General features: G+C 37.2%; 1 protein-coding gene across 5 annotated transcripts in view; it reads right to left on the bottom strand.

The window, feature by feature from the left end:
* The window catches only part of ATP7A (ATPase copper transporting alpha), a 164,053-nt gene that overhangs the window by 107,716 nt on the left and 39,066 nt on the right, over nucleotides 1–17,271 (bottom strand). For 4 of the 5 annotated variants that reach the window (XM_029929756.1, XM_029929751.1, XM_029929755.1 and 1 more), the window contains exon 2: nucleotides 1,902–2,042. In XM_029929756.1, coding sequence (XP_029785616.1) covers nucleotides 1,902–2,021 — 120 coding nt within the window. In that variant the 5' untranslated portion in view covers nucleotides 2,022–2,042. Of the gene's footprint in view, nucleotides 1–1,901; nucleotides 2,043–2,435; nucleotides 2,540–17,271 lie in introns of those variants that run through there. The other variant, XM_029929752.1, reaches the window with a different exon arrangement.

The raw sequence follows: 17,271 nt of genomic DNA, 5'->3' as shown, positions 1-17,271 counted from the left end.
CAGGCAGAGAAGGACAGATACCATATGTTTGCAGTCATAGGTCTAACAGGAGAGACCTGCCAGGGGACCATGGGGAGAGGAAGGGGGAATGAGAGCGGGGGAGAGTGAGGGACACAGATCAAGGGAGACTACTGAATACTGAAAATGAACCATGGACTGAAGGGGGAGGGAAGGAGGGGATGATGGTTATGGTGGGGGGCACTTGTGAGGAGAGGCACTGGGTGTTATATGGAAACCAATTCAACAATAAACTGTTAAAAAAAAAAAGAAATAAAAAAAAAGAAATAAACTCATCAAATCACACACACAAACAAAAAAGAAAATGACCCAGCAATAGAACTGCTAGGGATTTACCCAAGGGATACAGAAGTGCTGATGCATAGGAGCACATGTACCCCAATGTTCATAGCAGCACTGTCAACAATAGCCAAATCATGGAAAGAGCCTAAATGTCCATCACCTGATGAGTGGATCAAGAAGATGTGGTGTATATACACAATTGAGTACGACATGGCAATGAGAAAGAATGAAATCTGGCCATTTGTAGCAAAGTGGATGGACCTTAAGGGTGTCATGTTAAGCAAAATAAGTCAGGCAGAGAAGGACATATGTTTTCATTCACAGTTTAATAGGAGAAACCTAATGGAGGACCATGGGGAGGGGAAGGGGAAAAAAAGCTTGGGAGAGGGAGGGGTGCAAATCATGAGAGGCTCTTGAAAAAAATGAATACAAAAAATTTTTTAAAATGAACATAGAAAGCATTCAAAAAAAAGGTTTTATAAGATATGAGGGGGAATGGCATCATTATATTCCCTGTACAGTAGTTTTGTATTGACTTGGGGGCTTTTTGTTCTTGTGTTTAGAAGGTGTGAAACAAAGTTGTTTAGCTTTTCTTATTTATTTATAATAGTAATATTTACAATTCACGTTCATTGCAGACAAATCAGAATATATATATACATATATATGTGTGTGCATATATAAACCATTCTTTTTCATTAAGTAACATTCTAAGATGAATTATAGCAGGAATGTGTTAAGATGGTCTAACAAGAGTTTATTTTATTTTTGCAATTAAAATTGAAGTGAATAGGGTGCTTGGCTGGTTCAGTTGGTAGAGCATGCAACTCCCCATTTCAGGGTTGTGAGTTCAAGCTACACACTGAGTATAGAGATTACTTAAGGTGTGTGTGAGGGATATATACATATGGTGGGATAGTGGCTCAGTCGATTAAGTGTCCAACTCTTGATTTTGGCTCAGGTCATGATCTCATGGTTTGTGAGATAGAGTCCCGTCTGGGGCTCTATGCTGATAGCAGGGAGCCTGCTTGGGATTCTCTCTCTCCCTTCATCTCTGCCCTTCCTCAACTCACATGTGCACACACAAACACATGTGTTTTCTCTCAAGAATAAACATTTAAAATATATATCTTTAAAAACAATAGAAACATTTTTTAAACATTGAAGTGAAAAAGCTTAGAAAATTACTGTTATACTTTGTATGCATGTGCTTAAGGAAGACTACATTATTATTTCACATAATAATTGTCATGCTATTTAAGAGATGAAAGCCCTCAACCCTTTCTCTGAAAACATATATTTTATTTAGTTCAGTAAGAGATTAAGAGTAATAAAAAGTATATCATCATCTGTATTCTTACAAAATATAAAACTATTAATATACGATAATGTCATGATTCCATCATCAGATGTTTTAACGTTGAAATATATAATTTCTTATTTTTTTATAAAAAGTTAAAGGGACAAGGTGAATATATTATTATTAGAGTCTTTATTGCCAAATGTGTTAGTATGTACGCTTCTATCTCAGTGTTAGAAGTAATTTTCTAGAATTCCAGTCAATAGCATTTGACATCACTGATTTCCAAAGACTAACTTACTTTAATATGATGTACGCCATTTAGTTTTCCAATCCGCTGCTCAATGGTCCAAACACAGGAACTACATGTCATCCCCTCAACAGAGATGGTGACCGAATCCACACTCATACTTCGATCCATCTTGATTTCTTCTTTACATTCCTATTAGAAAGAATGAACTCATTAATTTCAGCCATGGAAATAATCCTTCCTCAAGTTTCCTCCCCCTAAACTTTTTCATATGAAAATATTCTACTAATAATACATGGATAGCATTCTTTCCTCTCACCTTGTTTCACTCCCACCTAAAGGCCTTTGCTTTAGCTACTCCCTTGGTTTGGACTTTCTTCTTCCAGATACCTGCTTAGCTAACTTCCTCATCTCTTTCAAGTCTTTACTCAAATATAATTCTCTTAATGAGTTTTACACTGAATAACCTGTTGCAATCCACATCCCTTCCACACATATACACTCTGATTCCCCTTACCTCTGCTCTATTTCACCTTTTTTTTAATATAACTTATCATCTTCTAATACATTCTATTAATTACTTACTACGTTTATTGCTTTTCATCTGTTTTCCTGTGGTGGTTTTAAAATATTTTCACAAATTCTTTGTTACTCCTTCCTTCAAGAGGTGGAATTTAACTCCTTTCCTCTTGAGTGGGGCCTGGGTTCAGCCACTTGCTTCCAGACAGAATATGGTAGAAGAGACAAGTATGACTTCCAAGAAGAGGTCAAAAAAGACACTATAGGAGGGGAAAAAAGTCATTGTGGATTCCTTCTTGTCCTCTCTCTTGAATGGCTCTCTCTGGTGAAGCCATCTGTCATGCCATAAGGACACACAAGCAGCCTTATGGACAGGTTCATGAGGCAAGAACTTGAGACCTCCTGCCAATAGCCATGTGAGTTAACCATCTTGAAAGGTGATATTTCAGAATAATTAAGCCTTTAGATGCCTGAAGTCCCAACTGACATACTGACTACAACCCTGAGCCAGAATCACCAAGCTAAACCACTCCCAAATTCATGACTCACAAAAACTGTAAAATAATAAAAGTTTGTTTCAAACCACTAAATTTTTAGGTAATTTGTTACACTGCAATAATTAGCTAATACACATCCCACTGGAATGAAAATTCCATGAAGGCAGGAATCTTTTTTCACTGACATTAGTTTGAGCCATATGCAATTGTCATTGTTGTTTATCAAAATAGTTGAATGCTGCCTATTTCATATAAATCAACCTAATATATCCCATGGAAACAGTGTTTCCCTCTTGTGAGAGGAACTAAACGGTCAGAGGGTAAGAGTGGAAATTTTAAGTATGTAACCTTTTGTAACTCTTTAAAAGCTGAGATATAATTGGTACAACACTGTGTAAGTTTAAGGTACACAATGTGTTGGTTTGATATATTTATATATTGTAATAGGATTACCACCACTAGATAACACCTCTAACAGGTCACTTTATTATCTCTCCTTGTTTTGTGGTGAAAACAATTAAGATCTAGTCTCCTTTGTATCTTTTGAATTTTGTACCATGAGAATGTATTATTTATTCTCTCTCTCTCTCTCTCTCTCTCTCTCTCTCTCTCTCACACACACACACAAACACACACACACACACACACACACACGTACAGTAGATCTGAAATAACAGGAAACAATAACAGGGATGGAAGTTTATCATAGTTGAGATATTTTTTAATATTTTTTAAACATTTATTTATTTTTGAGAGACAGAGAGAGACAGATCATGAGCAAGGGGGGGGGGGCAGAGAAAGAGGGACACACAGAATTGGAAGCAGGCTCCAGGCTCTGAGCTATCACTCAACTGAGTCATCCAGGTGCCCCACAGTTGAGACATTCTGAGATCCCTGGTCTTTGTTTGGCATGTATAGAGAGAAAGAGATAAACCTTAAATTTTGTTAAAAATATGTTAAAAATTTTAAAGTTAACTGGTGGGAGACTAGAAATAGAATATATAGTTTCCAAAACAGTAGAGAGAGAAACAATAAAGAAAATTAAATCAAACCAACAGACAGCAAGGAAGATAAATGAAAATTACAAGAAACAACTGAGAACATCTTTCTGTAAAACTCTTTTCTTTAGAGGCTAGTGTGAAATGGTTACAATAAAAGCAGCACGAGAATCAGGCTTAAGAAATTATTCAGGAAAAAAATAGAGTCTTCCCAATGTATATTAGAGGGCCTCTCTTAGAGCACCATAATTATTCGTGTTTAGGTAAATGGAGGGTGTTAATTAGAAAATGTTTGGGGTGCCTGGTGGCTCAGTCGGTTGAGCATCTGACTTCAGCTCGGGTCATGATCTCACAGTTTCTGAGCCCAGTATCAGGCTCTGTGCTGACAGCTCAGAGCCTGAAGCCTGCTTCAGATTCTGTGTCTCCCTCTCTCTCTGCCTGTCCCCTCACCCACCCCCAAAACTAAACATTAAAAATTTAAAAAAAAAAACAAAATGTTTAATTATGTAAGAAAAATTACATTTGTTTTCTTATTTTTTTAATTTTTTAACATTTATTTATTTTTGATAGAGAGAGAGACAGTGTGATCAGGGCAGGGGCAAAGCTTTGAGAAGCAAACAAACTGCTGCAGAACCAGATCCTCTGCTCCTAACAAAGCAGGTAAGTGGACCCCTTACTTCTTTGATGGATTTCCGTGGAGCTTTGAACAACTGGACCACCAATATAATTTCTAAATATCTAAAATCACAGAAGTTCCTTGGGGATAATTTGTTTTCAAATGTTAACTGATTTTAAGCACATATTTTTCATTATATATCTTTTTTGAGATATAATTCACACACTATAAAATTCACTCTAAGATGCACAGTTAAGTGGTTTTTAGTAATATTCACAAGGATTTGCAATCATGATGACCATGTAATTGCAGAATATTTTCATCACCCCCAAAAGGAATCCCATACCCATCAGCAGTCCTCCGTCCCCTTACAGTTACTGGTAAACATGAATCTACTTCCTATCTCTATGGATTTGACTATCCTGGTAATTTCATAAAAAGAAATTCACTTAATATATGGCTTTTTGTGTTTGAATTCTTTCACTTAACATGACAATTTTAAGGCTTATCAATGTGTAGAATGCATCTGTACTTCATTGTTTTCACTTCTTTGATGGCATCCTTTGAAGCAAAAAGAAAATTAATTTGGGGGGTGCCTAAGTGGCTCAGTCGGTTAGGTGCCCGATTATCAGCTCAGGTCATGATCTCAGGTTTGTGAGTTCTGTCAGTGCAGAGCCCGCTTCAGATCCTGTCTCCCTCTCTCTGCCCTCTCCCACTAGCGCACACTCTCTCAGAAATAAATAAAACATTTTTAAAAACTTAATTTTGATGAAGCCAAATTTATCAATTTTTTCGTTTGTTGCTTTGCTTTTGGTGTCCTATACAAGAAATCACTGCTACACCAAAAGCCATGAAGATTTATTTCTATGTTTTCTTCTAAGAGTTGGATAGTTTCAGCTCTTACCTTTAGGTCTTTAAATTGATTTTGAGTTAATTGCTGTATATGGTATGTGGTAGAGATCGAAGTTACATTCTTTTTCATGTGCATGTCAACTTGCCCAAGAACCATTTTGTTTTTTATAGTTTATTACCAGGTTGGTTTCCATATAATACCAAGTGCTCTTCCCCACAAGTGCCCCTCTCTATGACCATCACCCCCCTTCCCCTTCCCCCCTCCCTATTCCCTTCCCTCTTCCGCCCTCAGTTTGTGCTCAGCATTCAAAAGTCTCTCATGATTTGCCTCACTCACTCTCCCCAACTCTTTCCCCCCCTTTCCCATTCTCATGGTCTCCTATTAGGTTTCTCCTGTTAGACCTATGAGTGACAACATACGGTATCTGTCCTTCTCGGCCTGACTTATTTTGCTTAGCATGACTCCTAGATCTGTCCATTTTGCTACAAATGGCCATATTTCATTCCTTCTCATTGCCATGTAGTACTCCATTGTGTATATATACCACATCTTCTTGATCCACTCATCAGGCGATGGACATTTAGGCTTTTTCCATGTTTTGGCTATTGTTGACAGTGCTGCTATGAACATTGGGGTACATGTGCTCCTATGCATCAACACTTCTGTATCCCTTGGGTAGATCCCCAGCAGTGCTATTGCTGGGTCATAAGGGAGTTCGATCGATAGATTTTTGAGGAACCTCCACACTGTTTTCCAGAGCGGCTGTACCAGTTTACATTCCCACCAACAGTGTAGGAGGGTGCCCATTTCTCAAGGACCATTTTTTTAAACAGCCATATTGAAATACAGTTCATGTATGATTCACACATTTAAGGTATAGAATTCACTAGGTATTATATTCACAGATATGTGCAGCCACCACCATGGTCTATTTTAGAACATTTTTGTCATCTCAAAAAGAAGTCCCATACCCTTCAGCTATCACCCTCTCACCTAAGCCTCTCATCCTCTTTGTTAGGCAACCACTAATCTTTGTGTCTGTATAGATTTTCCTCTTTTGGACATTTCATATGAATGAAATCATACGATTTTTGTGACTGGCTTCTTTCACTAAGCATGTTTTCAAGGTTCATCCATGTTGTCGCATGTGCCAGTATTTCATTCCTTTTTAATAGTGTATTAAATTCTATGGTATGGATATACCACTTTGTTTACCCATTCAACTGATGGACATTTAGGGTGCTTCATCTTTTGGCTACTAAGAATAAGGCTGCTATAAATATTTATGTATAAATGTTTGTGTTTTCATTTATTTTGGATAATACTTAAGAGTAGAATTGCTGGGTCCTATAACTCTGTTTTAATTGAGGAACTGCCACACTGTTTTCCAAAGCAGTTGTGCCATTTTACATTCTCACTGGCAGGATATGAGGGTTCTAATTTCTCTACCTCTTTACCAACACTTGTTATTATCTGATTTTTAAATTCTAGCCATTGTAGTATATGTTAAGTGTTGCCCAAAAGTTTTTAATTTTGATGAAGTCCAATGTATCTATTTTGTTGTTGTTGTCTCTAGTCATTTTTTTAAATTGAGATATAACTGACATGCAACATTATTTTTAGTTTTCGGTATACAACAAAATGATCTGATATATGTATATACTGAAAAAAGATTGCCACCATAGGTTTAGTTAACATCTATCCATCATCATGCTGTTAATTTTTTTTTCCTTATGGTGAGAACCTTTAAGATTTACTCTCATAGCAACTTTCATTATATAATGCAGTACCGTTAACTATAGTCAGCATACTATACATTATATTCCCAGGACTTATTTATCTTAAAACTCGAAGTTTATACCTTTTGACCACCTTCACTCATTTCACCCACCTCCGACACCCACCAATCTGTTTTCTGTATCTATGAATTTGGTTTTTTCATATTCTACATTTAAGTGAGCTCGCATGGTATCTGTGTTTCTCTGACTTATTTCACTTAGTATAATACCCTCAATCCATACTGTTGCAAGTGACAGAAATTCCTTCTTTTTAATGGCTGATGTATGTATATATACATACATTTTCTTTGTCAAGTCATCCATCGATGGACACTTAGGTTGTTGCCATGCCTTGGTTATTTTAAGTAATGCTGCAGTGAATATGGTGATGCAGATACCTTTGAGACAGTGATTTCATTTCTTTTGGATAAACACCCAGAAGTGGAAATGCTGGATAATATGTTAGTTCTATTTTTAATTTTTAAGGAACCTTCATATTGTTTTCTATATATCCATTTTTTAAATGTAAGAACTTAGAAAAGCTGAGAGAAAAATTAATCCCTAAGCCCGCTATTCTGTCTTAATTTCATTCAACTAGCATTCATTATGGAATAATTGTAATTTATATTGTGACTTTAACTGAAATAGATTCATAATTATTAGTCTATTTGTATTATTTACTCTTACTTCATTTTTTGTATTTATTTTTATTGAGTATAGTTGACATAAAATGTACATAAAATGTACACGACACAGTGATTTGACTGATCCATGTGTTATGCTATCCTCACAACTATAGCTACCCTCTGTCACCATTCAACACTATTACAATACCACTGACCACATCCCCCATGCTGTATTTTTTATCCAATGACTTATTCATTCCATAACTAGAAGCCTTGTGTTATTTACTTTAATTATTTTTTTTAGTAATCTCTATATCCCATGTGGGGCTCAAATTCATGACGCTGAGATCAAGAGTTGCATGCACTACCAACAGCGCCAGCCATGCGCCACCAAGTTATTTACTTTTAAAGTTTTAGCTAAGGGGCACCTGGGTGACTCAGTCGGTTAGGCCTCCGACTTCGGCTCAGGTCAGATCTCACGTTCGTGGGTACGGGCCCTGCATCAGGCTCTGTGCTGACAGCTCAGAGCCTGGAGCCTGCTTCCAGTTCTGTGTCCCCTTCTCTCTCTGCCCCTCCCCCTCTCATGCTCTGTCTCTCTCTGTATCAAAATAAATAAAACATTTTAAAAAATTTTTTTAACATTAAAAGGTTTAGCTAAAGATATTACAAATGTGAGAGTTAACAATTCAGTTGTGCCCACTAAATTCTTATGAAATTAATATTAAATTATTACCTATTTTTACATAGACTTACAATATTTATTCAATATAAGAGGATACATTTTGCCTAAATTTTGTTTTTAATGACCTGAAGCAGCATATTATGAAGCAGCATGATCTAAGAAAATCATCATCTCTAATGAACCATACTGACAAACATCTTCATTCTGATAATCTATGATTTATAAACAATCTACTGTAAAAATAAGTTGTCACTGCCTTATGAAATTCTCTCATCCTTCCTCTAGCCACAATAGCTGCTGCCAGTAGGAGAAAATCTGAATTTTTGAATGAATGATAAGTGAAATTAATAGTAGTAGTTCTGAATTAGTTTAGAAGAGCTAGAACTAGCTAATCCAGCTCAAAAAGAATTCTCCATACTGCCTGAATTTACTACTATAAATATTTGAGATTTAGAAATTATATCAATGCATATATTTCCTTTTTCCCCCAAAGTTTTATTATGAAAAATTTCAATCACATGTATAAGATGCAAAAGTACAATTAACCTCTATCTATATATCCTCTGCATGAATTCAACAATTGGTAACATTTTGTTATATTACCCCTATTTTTTCCTGAACTATTTGAATGTAAGTTTTAGAAATCCTAATATTCTAACATGCATTTCCAAAGAATAAGGACTCCTGTATAACCACAATATTATTATCAAAGCTAAAAAAATTAACGATTGCACATCATCTAATACAAATTCTCTATTTATTTGAATTTTCCCAAATACCCCGAAAACATCTTTCACAGCTTTTATTTTTCCTAAATCAGGATCTGGATGAAGTTCACACACTGAATTTGGTTGTGTTTCTTTTAGTCTGATTTAATCTACAACAGCCCCGCCCCTATCTTTATTCCCCTCATGAAGTGACTTTTTCAGGAATCCAGGTCAGTTGTCTTAAAAGACATTATCTCCCCAGGAGCGCCTGGGTGGCTCAGTCAGCTGAGTGTGAGAGGTTGAGTATCTGACTTCCCCTCAGGTTCTGATTTCACGGTTCGTGAGTCTGAGGCCCACATTGGACTCTTTGCTGTCAGCACAGAACCCACTTCAGATTCTCTGCCTCCTTCTTTCTCCCCTACTCTGCTTGCTCTCTCTCTCTCTCTCTCAAAAATAAACATTAAAAGAGACAGATAATATATTCTTTTATTTTTTAATGTTTATTTATTTTGAGAGAGACAGAGACAGAGCATAAGCAGGGGAGGGGCAGAGAGAGAGGGAGACAGAATCTGAAGCAGGCTCCAGGCTCTGAGCTGTCAGCACCGAGCCTGATGTGGGGCTTGAACCCGTGAGCGAGATCATGAGCTGAGCTGAAGTCGGACGCTCAACCAACTGAACCACCCAGGCATCCCGATATTATCTTTTCAAAGTGCAAACTCCTCTCTGATAGTTTAAGGGACTTGTAGCTAGAATTATATACCTCCTAATGCCTACAAAGCCCAGATGGGACAGGAAAGGCAGGTAATTGTAAACAAATGATACTTGGGATGAAGGGAATTCATGGGCCCAGAGGAAAAGTCCAAAGTGGAGTACTTAAGAAAAACACAAAGGCATTAGGGGGTAGGGAGAGGGTCGCTCTCCATAGCAGTAATGTGTATAAAAAGGGAAGTAGAATAATGTCTAAAACAAACAGATCCTATCAAAATATTGCCTATGGTCAGTCCTCTGCGTTAAAAGGAGACTCTTTCAAGGCACCTGGGTGACTCAGTTGGTTAGGTGTCTAACTCTTGATCCCAGCTCAGGTCATGATCTCAAAGTTTATGGGTTTGAGTCTCATGTTGGGGAATTCTCTCTCTTTCTCTGCTCCTACCCTACTAGTGTTCGCTCTCTCAAAATAATTAAACTTGAATTTTAAAAAGGAGACTCTTTCTCTTTACTCTTATAGCACATGTCTCCATGCCTCTAAGACAGAACACTCAGACTTAGTATTATATAACTCATAAGGTTATGGGTCAAATGGGGCTTGTGAGGCCCAATCTAGGTTCATTACCAAAACTGACTAAATTGTTTTATGGGAAAATGTTAAGCTCAAACTAACAAACTTTTAGAATACAATGCATTCAGCAGATGAAGGCTAGTTTACCTGGCTAGATAGAAATGTAAAACTTAAACACAGTTTTTTGTTTTTAATGGGCTATGTCCCAGACCAATGTACCATTTCTCAGGCTGACTGAAAAGCTGAGAGAGACTAAGCAGAAAGGCATTTTTTAAATAACTAGATAATTCACCTGAAAGTATGTATGTGGAAGAAAGAATTTGTGAGCACAAATGAAAACTACATTAATACAGCCACATTTCTGGTTAAATCCTAATTTAAGCATGTTAAATAATTCAGGAATAATATAGATTTCCTCATACCTTCATAATTTACCTCCATTTTTTCCAAAACTTAACTTTAATGGACCTTTACATGTAAAAGCTCAGAAGAATTCTATCTCCTTCATACTACTCCTGTATACACAACTCTAATTGATTTTGTAATATATGCAATGTCTACCTTTTGAATTTTAAATGTCTCAATGATAGATTCAAAGTCAGGAACACCTTTTGTAACGTCCCACTGAATTTAGCAAAATGACTCAGAAAACAAAGTAAGAGCATAAACAACTTCATACAGTATAGAAAAAAAATGTAGGCTTCGGGAAGATCACAATATCAAAGGAACAAACGTGGCAATACAGCTATTAGGAATGAAGTGACTCTGAGAACAGCATCCAACAACACTGAGTGAAATAACTTCTGGTTATTAAAATATTTTGAGCCACTTCCTAAACACACCTGGTAATCACCACACAGTAATAAAATTTTCTAAAAGGAAGAACAGGATTATGACTAGATCATCTCGGGTTTAGAAACACAAATTGCATAAATTGAGTACAAACATGACACATATACATGAAGTCTGCTCAAAACCACATTTTAAAGCTGATCACAGAAGGTCAAACATTATTTTTAAATACCCCTAAAATAATTAGTCCTCATAATTTTGAAAAGGTTTCTGGATTAATAAATTATAATCAAGGAAATGCAAATTAAAACCATAATGAATATAATCTACACCCATTAGACAGATAAAAATTTCAAAATCTGGCAATACCAAGTGTCAGTGAGGATGTGGAGCAATAAGATCTTTCTTACTCAGCTGGTAAGAGCATAAATTAGCACCATTATGGAACCTGTCTGGCAATATCTGGTACAACTGAAGATATGTGTATACTAGAACTTACCATTTTCACTCCTGGGCATATCACCCTAGAAAAGTTTCACACGTGTGCAAAGGAAACATGAACAAGAATGCTCACTGCAACAGTGAAATAATCTAAATTTCCATCAACCAGAAAATAGAAAAATTGGTGGTAGCATTTATTACAGTGAAGAATGGTACAGTAGTTAAAATGAACTAAAGTAATGGTTCTCACTGGGAGGGGAGATTTTACCACCAAAAGGGTATCTGGCAAAGTCTAGAGACATTTTTAGTTATCACAACTGGGGGCTAGGGGGAGCTGCTACTGGCATCTAGTGGGTAGAGGCCAAGGATACCACTACACACCCTTAATGAACAAGAAATCCACTCACAACAATTAGCTGGACCCAAATGTCAATAGAACAGAGGTTGAGAAGCTAGAAATGGATAAGTCTAATTAAATTAACATAGTTGAGGAACTAAAAAAAGTTTCACAAGAATACAAAAGTCTAGAAACATAAAACACAAAACAATACCGTATATTGTTTCTGTGTACATACACATATAGCAGTGCTAGTCAAAATACAAAGATGTGCAAAGGAGGGATAAATGCCAAATTCAGGAGTTTGGGGAGGGAGGAAGGAATGCAACTGGAGCACAAAGGGGAACTTTAACTACAGATGTAATGTTTAAATTCTTAGGCTGTGTAGTGGATATACACTTATGTGACAGGACCCCTATACTCTTTGTCGACCTAAAATTGTTTCACTATAAGAATTTTTTATGTTTGTTTATTTTTGAGAGAGAGTGAGAACAGGGGTAGAGGATCTAAAGCGTTCCCTGCACTGACAGCACCAAGCCCGATGTGGGGCTCAAACTCAGGAACCGTGAGGTCATACCTGAGCCAAAGTCAGATGCTCAACTGACTGAGCCACTCAGGTGTCCCTCATTATAAGATTTTTTTAAGGGCACCTGGGTGGCTCTGTAGCTTAAGCATCCAACTTTGGCTCAGGTCATGATCTCAAGGTGCATGACTTTGAGCCCCAAGTAGAGCTCTGTGCTAACAGCTCAGAGCCTGGAGCCTGCTTCGGATTCTGTGTCTCCCTTTCTCTCTGACCCTCCCCTGCTTGCACTTGCACTCTCTTCATTTGTTCATTTTCATTCTCTCACTCTCTCTCTCAAAAATAAATAAACATTAAATTTTTCTTAATTTTAAAGGAAAATAAATGAATGAACCTGGAAGACATTATACTAAGCGAAATAAGCCAGCCACAGAAAGACAAAAACTGTATGATCTCACTTATATGTGAAATCTAAAAAAGTCAAACTCAGAAAACAGATACTAGAACGGTGATTACCAGGGCCTGGGTTGTAAAGAAATAAAGGAATGTTGGTCAAAGGATACAAAGTTTCTCACACATCATCAGGGAAATACAAGTCAAAACTATAATAAGATATCTCACACCAGTCCGAATGGCTAAAATAACATAAGAGATAACAGGTATTGGTGAGACTGTAGAGAAAGGAAAACCCTCTCACACTATTGGTGGGAATGCAAACTGGTGCAACCACTCTGGAAAACAGTACGGAGGTTCCTCAAAAAGTTAAGCTTAGAATTACTCTATGATCCAGCATTTGCACTACTAGTTATCAACTCAGAGAACACAAAAATACTAATTTAAAGGGATACAGGCACCCCAATGTTTATGGCAATATTATCAATGACAGGCAAATACAGAGTGTCCAAATGTCCATCAACTGATGAATGGATAAAGAAGATGTGGCATACTGAAAACAACACTACTTTACATTAACTAACTTGAATTTAATTTAAAAATATAAATAAATACGGGTGCCTGGGTGGCTCAGTTGGTTATGCATCCAGCTTCGGCTCAGGTCATGATCTCATGGTTCGTGGGTTTGAGCCCCGCGTCGGGCTCTGTGCTGCTAACAGCTAGCTCAGAGCCTGGAGCCTGCTTCACATTCTTTGTCTCCCTCTCTCTCTGACCCTCCCCTATTCCCACTGTCTCTCTCTGCCTTTCAAAAATAAAGAACATAAAAAAATTTTTTTAATATATATAAATAAATAAAAGGAAAAAAGTAGCATGTATACTTATTCTAATATATATATATCTATTCATATATATAGATATCTATATAAATCTTATAATGGAATATTATTAAGCCATAAAAGAAAGAATGAAATCCTGCCACCTGTAATGATATAGATGGAGCTAGAGTATTATAAGTATTATAAATAAGGCAGGGAAAGACAAATACCATATGATTTCAGTCATGTGTGGAATTTAAGAAACAAAACAAACAGTAAAAAACAAACAAACAAGAAAAGGACTCTTAACTACAGAGAAAAAACTAATGGTTACCAGAGGGGAGGTGGGTGGGGGAATTAGGTTAAATGGGTGATGGGGATTAAGAAATGCAATTTTTGTGATGGGCACTGAGTGTTACATGAAAGTGCTGAATCACTAAGTTGTACACCTGAAACTAATATTACACTGTATGTTAACTAACTGGAATTTAAATAAAAACTTAAAAAAATAGGGTACAAAGTTTCATTTATGTAGGATGAATATCTAGAGATTTAATGTACAGCATGGTGACTATAGCTAATAATACTGTATACTTCAAATTTGCTAAAAGAGATTTTAATTGTTCTGAAAAACAAAAACAGGTAATAACAAAAGAAAACAAAACAGGAAAGCCTGGGTAGCTAACTCAGTTAGACATCTGACTCTTGATTTCAGCTCAGATCATGCTTTCACGGTTCAGGAGTTCAAGCCCCACATTGGGCTCTGCACTGACAGTTTGGAACCTGCTTAGGATTCTCTCTCTCCTTCTCTCTGTCCCTCGGCCCTGATCACTCTCTCTCAAAAAATAAATTTTAGGGGCGCCTTGGTGGCTTAGTCGGTTAAGCATCCAACTTTGCCTCAGGTCATAATCTCACAGTTTGTGGGTTCTAGCCTCATGTCAGGCTCTATGCTGACAGGTAGCTCAGAGCCTGGAGCCAGTCTTCGTTCAGATTCTGTGTCTCCTTCTCTCTCTGACCCTCCCTGGTCGCAATGTCTCTCTCTGTTACTCAAAAATAAATAAAAAACATAAAAAATTTTTCAATAAAAAATAAATACATTTTAGGGATGACTGGGTGGCTCAGTTGATTATGTGTCCGACTTCAGCTCAGGCCATGATCTCACAGTTTGTGAGATGGAGCCCTGCGTTGGGCTCTGTGCTGACAGCTAAGACCCTGGAGCCTCCTTCAGATTCCGTGTCTACTCCACTCTCTGCCCCTCCCATGCTCATACTTTGTATCTCTCTCTCAATAATTAATAAAAACATTAAAAATTTTAAATAAATTTTATTTCTTAAGATTTTATTTTTTTAAGTTTATTTATTTATTTTGAGAGAGACAGAGTCAGTGTGATTCAAACACTTAACTGATTGAGGCACCCAGGTGCCCCTCAAAATGTAAGTTTTAAAAAAAAGGTGACTATGCGGGGTGACAGATATTACCGTGGCTGTGGTAATCACTTCACAATGTACATGTATATCAAAACATCATGTTATATACCTTAAATATATATGTTTTATTTCTCAATTATATCTCAATAAAGCTGAGGGGGAAGAAGATTTTTATAAAGCTCACAGGAAAAAAAAAACAGCAAATAAAGCCCAAAACCAACAGAAGAAGGAAAATAATAAAGATTAAAGCAAAAATAAATACTATTAAAATAAAAAAACGAACAGATCAAGGAAATCTGGAGATGCTTCTTTGAAAGAATTAACAAAAATGATAAAGCCCTAGCCAGATTTACCAAAAACGAAAAAGGAAAAGACCGAAATACATAAAACCACAAATGAAAGAAGGCAGATCACAACCAAAACCACAGAAATACAATTATAAGAGAATATTATGAGGGTGCCTGGGTGGCTCAGTCAGGTAAGCGTCCGACATGGGCTCAGGATGATCTCACGGTCAGTTCAAGCCCTGCATTAGGCTCTGTGCTGACAGCTCAGAGACTGGAGCCTGCTTCAGATTCTGTGTCTCCCTCTTTCTCTGCTCCTCCCCTGCTCTCTGTCTCTGAAAAATGAATAAATGTTAAAAAAAATTTTTTTTTAAAAAAGAGAATATTGTGAGCAATTATACGCCAACAAATTGGGCAATCTGGAAGAAATGGATAAATTCCTAGAAACATATAAACTACCAAAACTGAAACAGGAAGAAACAGAAAAATTGAACAGACCCATAACCAGTAATGAAATTCAATCAGTAATCACAAAGCTCCCAACAAAGAAGAGCCCAGGGCCAGATGGCTTTCCAAGGGAATTCTAACAAACTTTAAAGAAGAGTTAATACCTATTCTTCTGAAGCTGTTCCAAAAAATATGAATAAAAGGAAAACTTCCAATTCATTCTATGAGGCCAGCATTACCTTGACTCGCAGAGGACACGATGTTGTATATAGAAAACCTGAAAGACTCCACCAAAACACTGCTAGAACTGACCCCTGAATTCAACAAAGTCACGGGATATAAAACCAACATACAGAAATTGGTTACATTTCTTTTTTTTAATAATTTATTGTCAAATTGGTTTCCATACAACAGCCAGTGCTCTTCCCCACAAGTGCCCTCCTCCATCACCACCACCTCTTTTCCCCCCTCCCCCTTTCCCCTCAACTCTCAGTTCATTTTCAGCATTCAATAGTCTCTCAAGTTTTGCGTCCCTCTCTCTCCCCAACTCTCTTTCCCTCTTCCCCTCCCCATGGTCCTCCATTAGGTTTCTCCTGTTTTCCTGTTAGACCTATGAGTGCAAACAAATGATATCTGTCCTTCTCTGCCTGACTTATTTCGCTTAGCATGACACCCTTGAAGTCCACCCACTTTCCTACAAATGGCCAGATTTCATTCTTTCTCATTGCCATGTAGTACTCCATTGTGTATATATACCACACCTTCTTGATCCACTCATCAGGCGATGGACATTTAGGCTTTTTCCATGTTTTGGCTATTGTTGACAGTGCTGCTATGAACATTGGGGTACATGTGCTCCTATGCATCAGCATTTCTGTATCCCCTGGGTAAATCCCTAGCAGTACTATTGCTCGGTCATAAGGGAGTTCTATGGATAGTTTTTTGAGGAACCTCCACACTGTTTTCCAGAGTGGTTGCATCAGTTTACATTCCCACCAACAGTGTAGGAGGGTGCCCATCTCTCCACACCCTCGCCAGCATCTAGGCTCTTGATTTGTTCATTTTAGCCACTCTGAGGAGCATGAGGTGGTACCTCAGTGTGGTTTTGATTGGTGTTTCCCTGATGATGAGTGATGTTGAGCATCATTTCATGTGCCTGTAAGCCATCTGGATGTCCTCTTTGGAGAAGTGTCTGTTCACCTCTTCTGCCCATTTCTTCACTGGGTTATTCGTTTTGTGGGTGTGAAGTTTGGTGAGTTCCTTGTATATTTTAGATACTAGCCCGTTATCTGATATGTCATTTGCAACTATCTTTTCCCATTCTGTTGGTTGCCTAATAGTTTTCTTGATTGTTTCCTTTGCAGTACAGAAGCTTTTGATCTTGATGAAGTCCCAAGAGTTCAGTTTTGCTTT

The sequence above is a fragment of the Suricata suricatta genome, chromosome X (genome assembly GCF_006229205.1).
Source record: "Suricata suricatta isolate VVHF042 chromosome X, meerkat_22Aug2017_6uvM2_HiC, whole genome shotgun sequence".
NCBI classification, from domain to species: Eukaryota; Metazoa; Chordata; class Mammalia; order Carnivora; family Herpestidae; genus Suricata; species Suricata suricatta.
Note: the sequence above shows the minus strand (reverse complement) of the source record. Positions and strands in the feature narration are given on the sequence as shown.